At 44.8% G+C, this 6,947-nt stretch overlaps 1 protein-coding gene across 1 annotated transcript; it reads left to right on the forward strand.

Moving 5' to 3' along the window:
• The first annotated feature begins 1,305 nt into the window (after positions 1–1,305).
• Positions 1,306–6,236, forward strand: nipa2 (NIPA magnesium transporter 2). The gene is made up of 6 exons (XM_053878898.1): positions 1,306–1,451; positions 2,385–2,594; positions 2,820–2,876; positions 4,725–4,815; positions 4,910–5,070; positions 5,132–6,236. The coding sequence occupies exons 2-6, from the start codon at positions 2,456–2,458 to the stop codon at positions 5,779–5,781; spliced, it is 1,098 nt and encodes a 365-aa protein (XP_053734873.1). The 5' UTR covers positions 1,306–1,451; positions 2,385–2,455; the 3' UTR covers positions 5,782–6,236.
• The last annotated feature ends 711 nt before the right edge of the window (positions 6,237–6,947 follow it).

The raw sequence follows: 6,947 nt of genomic DNA on the forward strand, positions 1-6,947 counted from the left end.
AGGACACCTGAGCATAAAGGGATGCTAGTGTCAACAAAGCTTCATATTTCTCAGAGTGCGCTGGGGCGTAAAGTTTACACCCTGTTTTCAAGTGCACAGTCATCACCACAAAGGAGAATCACAATCACTTTGTTCTCCAGGGATTTTTCCAGGAAATACACAACGAATTTGTGATTCGATGAACTTGACACCACTGACAATTTTTCATGGGGCAGTCACTTGAGTATTGAATCACATTAAATGATTCAGTGTTATTTGAGATAGTTAAGTGAACAGAGTAGGAGGAGTGTTAGTAATCTGTTGTAATGAGGTTGATAAAAGAATAAAAATGTTTACTCCGTTACACTTTAGATTGGGGAAGACGCTAGACTATATTTTCCCTTGGATTGGTCATTTTACTCTAAATAACACATTTTAAATGACCTAATCAAGTAATCTGTTTATTAATGTTATGTGTTCTACAATCTGAGGTGCAACAATTTACTCTGAATTATACATGTCAACAACTATTTCACTTACATGACTGTAAAGACTTTTATTTTTTTAAGGACTTTTATATTTAAAAGTTCACAGTTTCTGGTCTTTACAAAGACTTTATGTTGCTTTACAATGCGATGACCAACATTGTCCTGCTAACATCAAGCAGAGGCCATGGTTCTCAATAGGACATATTTGGAATGCTGACATTCAAGAAGACACTGCAGACAGTGGTGCATGAATGTGACCCCAGGCAACACCTAAGAGTTTTGCAGCATCATTTTGAGATTCAAACCGAAGGGGGAAGGTGCGGCTTTCAAGTGTTACATTCACCAATGGTGTTGTATGGAAGAATACCTCAGTGCTGCAAACAGGTTTTCACATGTAGAAAAATAGGCTCTTTTTTAAATATAAGGGAAGCCTACCAATGCGTAAAAAAGCCACAGTTTTTCTTCATACTCGAGGTGGCTGTGCTTCAACCTTCAGGAAACTTTCCTGCTGCTTTCGATCTGGAGAGCAAAATTGGAGCAAATGATTTTGAATTGTCTGACACAGACTCTGTTGTCACATAGATTTAGAAAAACGTACATGTTATATTCATGCAAAGTACGCAACAGAGCTAGAGGAGAAATCATTGTATAACATCAGCTCTAGATCCCTCAAGTAGTTAATAAATAACATTGAAAGTCAAACGAGCTGTCGGCAAGTGTATTGTCGGTATGAGTGGGCGGGCACTATAACTAATGCGAGCGTTGCGGTTGGTTCAAATATACGGACATGTGCGGCGTCTACAGTTGAAGGGGCGTGGTTTGTGGGCTAGTAGCCCTGCGTTGGTGACTGCAGGCTCGGCATCTCTGTACGTCGGTTGTTGGTGTTGGTATAGGGCAGTATGTGAAGTCCAAAAACCACAGCTACTAAGAAACAGGGTGGCTATTAGCTGTCCTGCCACTGCGGCCTGACTCTTCCCCAATAAGGTATTTAGCACACGTTTGTTCCTGAATTCTGTCGTCGCCGATTTTCACGTTCCGGCTTGACTGACTTGGGCTAGCTGCAACGCTAACGAGGCTAATGTTGCTAACCCGGAGGAAGGTGGATGGAGTGTCAAGGAAATGCAGTTAAACGTACTCTCATGCTCGCCGTGTCACTGATGACGCCACTGTTTTGTCCTAAATAGTGAATCGGGGCGTTGTATGTGGCAGTTTGACCACGCATGTTTAATAAACGGAGACACAGCGAGCTAGCGCTTTAACTTGAAGTAGCTCGCGCAGGTGAAACGTCAGCGGCGTCACGCTCGATCAACATGATACCATGGTGACTTGTCTTTGTCAGCAGCGTTCATGCCTCCTCGAGTTACTCGCCGAGAAGTGAATTCCAAAACGGATGTCGCCTTTCTTCCACACTCATTCATTGGTTTTATACCCCTCTGTCCGGCTCTGGTCCTCATGAGGGACACCCATACCTGAGGGTCATAGCCGAGTCATTACACTTCCCTCATATTTGATGACAACACTGTATGGGCCTCAGCGAAAATCTGATTTTGATTTGAGCCATCTCAAAGGAACAAACGCTGGCTTGAATACGTTCCCTTTTAATCCATTCTATTTGTTGTTTGGATTTTTGTTGACTGACTAAGGTGTACTCACAGCACATTGCACCACAGGGCGGAAGAGGATGAAAGCATGTGACACCAAGTATTACAAGACTTTTTTGGAACAACAGCTCTTTCATCCGTCTGCAGTCAGGGAGTGGGCAGGCAATAGATGTGTGTGCGCGCTGATGGATTCTTTAGCAGGGCAGAATTATTGTTTACCCTTGTGCTGTGATGTCTGTTACAGTGGTAGGTAGTCGTGCAGACACTGCATGCATGGAGGAGTTTTGCTCTGAACGGCTTTTGCTTGTTTCTTCAGGCAGCCACGGTGGGCTCAACCACACACTGTGTTTGCTTGTCAATGTGACAGAGCGCTACGTCTCAACCAGGATGGGTCAGGACAGGGGGAAGTATGACTTTTACATCGGCCTGGGACTGGCCATCAGCTCGAGTATCTTCATCGGCGGCAGCTTTATCTTGAAGAAAAAAGGGCTGTTGCGGCTGGCACGGAAGGGATCCATGCGGGCAGGTACGTCCCGGAGTGGCCTGGTCATCTGTGACGTGCCCTTCTTTAACTCTAAACACACTGACTCGCCTGGTTTACCTGCATGAGCATCATGCTGTCTTGGTAGCTCGTGAGTCATCTGTACTCACTGCACTTGGAGTAATCATTAACGTTTTCGCTGGGCTTAACCTACGTTACACACACCTCACTGTCCTTAAATTCCTTCTGACGTTTGCTCTCTGCTCTCAGGTCAGGGAGGGCACGCGTACCTGAAAGAATGGCTGTGGTGGGCTGGTTTGCTATCAAGTAAGTCCTTGAGCTCACATTAAAACTCTTTTCATGCCACATCCACATGGTGCAACGCAGTTTTGACCTGTTATTATGTCTCAGAAGTTTAACGTGAACACTTAAATGCAAGACATTCTAGTTAACACTCGTACTTTGATGGTTTTCTTTGTTAATGGTTGCATTTCTCTTCAGTGCTCATTGGTTTTCTAGCACCATGTTTTTCATAGAGCACCTTACACTCAGAAGTGAAATTATGCTTGCATGAGCTTGGAATGTTGATTGGTCGGTTATGCATCCAATTATTCATTTCACTGTCACATGTTTTAGATGTTTGGCTGACTCTTGTTCAGGTCTTGGTGATGACACCGTAAAATAAGGATTTGTCAATATCTATCTAGCTCCCTCTCACTCTCCCTCACCCTCTCTGAAACGTGCCGTGGACGTGAATGAGCTTTGCCACATCGTTTTATTGCTGTATTAGTCACTAGTCGGTATAATTATGAAAGTATGAAGTTGGTCCACGTCTTAGGAAAAGCGAGACTCACTTGTTGAATGTGGTCTTCTCATCCATTAAATTGAGAATGAGGGTTAGGGATTCTCGGCTCAAGTATGAGCCAGTTCATTAGCAGCCTTTTGTCCCCTTCTTTTGGGACGTACACTTTTCTCTTATCTGTGTAGCAAAGTGCAGATGGGCTGTATATCTCCTCTGACAGCCACCATGTTTCACAACACTTGACTGACTAGCTAGTCTTCTGATCTTCTGGTTGGACAAAATTGAAATCAGTACATGGAGTGCACTCGCCGTCTAAAATATGTTTGCAAGTGTGCAGGTCTAGATTCTTTGATGATGTTTTTGTTGCTTTGCTGTAGAAGTAGATGGTCACGGCTCCTCCAGTTAAGACTCCTGACACCAGTGGACTTGATCTCTATTTCAGTCATCATTTTCCTGTTTTATCTGTCTAAATCTTGTGCTGGACAAGTATGGTACACAATATTGTTGCAGACCTTTGTGGCTTGATAATTGATAATTGTTGTCTTTATTACGTGTTATTATAGTGTAGCTGGGCTCGGCTCTGTCTTATTACTTGCTTGTCCTTTTAGTCCTCCCAACTTTGTAGATATTCCGTCAACAATTCTTTTTCTCTTGGAACATTCTGTCCTCTGCTTCCTGACTAGTCTGAAACAGACGAGGTGCGGCTCATAATGGGGTTCGCGTTCATACAGAGAACTTTTCTGCAGTAGAACAGTGTTGGTATTGTTCTGAACTTTTCTCCGAGGTCAAACTGAGTGTGTCAGCTTGTTGCGTTTCTGTCTTCTCTCCTGCATGAAAGATCAGGAGTCCCGGCATTGTCCAAATATGAGCTGGGAATCCTCAGATATGTGTATGGTTGGGATGTGATCCGGGGGCAGGGGAGGATGGGTTTTATTGCAGCACAAACATGTGCCGCTAATTAGTTTGTAGAACAAATGAATATTGACCTTCTCGTCTTTTCCAAATGAACGTGTCACTCTGGTTTGTTTACCGCCGTCAGAGACAAGGTTCTCACCACACGGCCTGTGCTGAGCTTGTCAGCAAACGCTGATGTTTAATTTCATATAGATTAGCATCATTTGCTTTCCTTCCATGAAATATTTGTTTTTCTCCTTCTGCTGAGCACTAGACACAACATCAACACACGCCATGGCAACAAGTGCCAACCCTTGAAGTTTGGCTTGTGCAATTTGACATGATGTGAAATTGCTTTCTGCCAGCTGTAATCCGTGTTTAATCTTCAGTCTGAGCTGCAGACGGAGGACTCCACCAGGGGCGACGTCTTGTGTGTCGTGAGTCTTCATTCCAGCTCTGTTTCTCTCTCTCCTCCTCAGTGGGGGCCGGGGAGGCTGCCAATTTTGCTGCCTATGCTTTTGCTCCTGCCACCCTCGTCACTCCGCTGGGAGCCCTCAGCGTGCTTGTCAGGTAGCTCCACTGTTTTGGTCATTACACGTCTGCTTATTGATCCCTCTGGCCCCTTTGAAGAGAGTCGTGTGTGTGACTGCCATTGTTGTTGCAGCGCGGTGCTGTCCTCATACTTTCTGACGGAGCGGTTAAACCTGCACGGGAAGCTCGGCTGCCTGCTCAGCATCTTGGGCTCCACCACCATGGTGATTCACGCCCCACAAGAAGAAGAGATCAGCAGTCTGGAGCACATGTCCCAAAAGCTGGTTGATCCAGGTACCAGAAACACTTCAAAGTTACTCTGTCACCAGACATGAGCGCTTGCTCTTTCCCGCAGGGTTTTGCGTCTTCGCCACTGTGGTCATCATCGTAGCGCTCATCTTCATATTTGTGGTGGGGCCTCGACACGGTCAGACCAACATCCTTGTCTACATCACCATCTGCTCCGTGATCGGAGCGCTGTCGGTGTCCTGTGTCAAGGGGCTGGGCATCGCCATCAAAGAAGCGCTAGCAGGGAAGAATGTGGTGAGCAATCCTCTGGCGTGGATGCTGCTGCTGTCGCTGGTGGCGTGTGTGAGCACACAGATCAACTACCTGAACAAAGCACTGGACATTTTCAACACATCGCTGGTCACTCCCATCTACTACGTCTTCTTCACTACATCGGTGCTCACCTGCTCCGCCATCCTCTTCAAAGAGTGGGAGCACATGGGCACGGACGACGTCATCGGCACCCTGGCCGGGTTCCTCACCATCATCGTGGGCATCTTCCTGCTCCACGCCTTCAAAGACGTTAGCATCAGCTTAGCGACTCTTGCCGTCTCCATTAGGAAGGAGGAGCGGCCGTTCCCGGCCACCAACGGCGCAACGTCCCTCGGCAGCTATGAACTCCTGCACAATGACGCCACTGTGGATGTGGACGACCGAGAGGTGGGTTCACCTTTCGACAGCGTCTCCAGAAGAAATGGAGCCATGTCGTCCTCGTAGGGTCACTGGCATATCACTGTCTCCCACAGACTGAGTTAAGATTTTAGAGGAGTGGTCTGCAGGTGTGAGACAATCAGCTGGACATGAGTGAACGCTGTGGACCACTGGATTGTACTGACGTTTTAATTTGCCTTACTGTTCTCTGGACATGACCTGGTCATGCTCAGTCACTGTTTGAATTTCATTCCTCTGTAGCTGTAAATATGTTTTTTAAAAAGAAACGTTTTGGTAAATGTACGCAAGCTTTAATGCACTAGTTTCCTTACAGCAAAAGGATGATATATATTCTCTACGAGGTCTTGAAAGAACAGTCACTGCAATCTGATGTATGTGGTTATGTAACAACTATTTTTGTTGATAGTCACACTGACTTTTCATTTCTTTGTGTACATGAAAAGCTCTGAAGATTGAACCAACAGATTTTCTACATATTTATGGCACAGTGAATAAATGATTAACACAACGTGTTGATCTTGCTTTGTTTGCGTGTTAGAGGGTCGTGAATTGCCTCTTGAAGTTCAGTAGGTGATCATGGAAGAAATATTGGAGGAGATGTCAAACCTTTTTTTTCACTTCATTGTTCAACAAGATAAGGAACTCAATTGCCTAGAGCATGAATGTTGCAGGTCTGAATCCATCTTGAGGCAACTGTGGAGCAGACCCATCCAATATACAGTATTAGGTTTAACAAAAAAAAAATCAGATTTAAAATTAAATTTAACATTGTTATAATTGAAACAAAATATAACCATGACTGCAGAAGGAATAAGATGAAGCGAGACAAACGTCTCTAAACAAAGAACAAATAATTTCTGTAATCCATGATTTTTAATCAACAAAGCTTGACAGTTTACCTCAAGCTGCTTTCCATCAGCGCACTGATCAAGTTAAAATTCAGATGACAAGGAGACTAATGATTGTCAATTTTGAAACTGAATTCATCATGGAGAAACTCCAGATTTTTGGGAGCCGAGAGCAGGCTTTGGCTGTGAAGAGTAGTGAATTTTGTTCTCCTCTTCCTTGGATGAGTTTTCCCCTGGTAGGGCTCCTCCACAGTCCATACTCCAAGACGAGCATAGAATAAGATGTGTAGACATTTGGAAAAGTAGTGGTGGAGTCTTTCAGTGAGATACCAAACCAACATACCCAGTCTCAAAAATGTTAAA

The sequence above is a fragment of the Synchiropus splendidus genome, chromosome 1 (assembly GCF_027744825.2).
Source record: "Synchiropus splendidus isolate RoL2022-P1 chromosome 1, RoL_Sspl_1.0, whole genome shotgun sequence".
NCBI lineage: Eukaryota > Metazoa > Chordata > Actinopteri > Syngnathiformes > Callionymidae > Synchiropus > Synchiropus splendidus.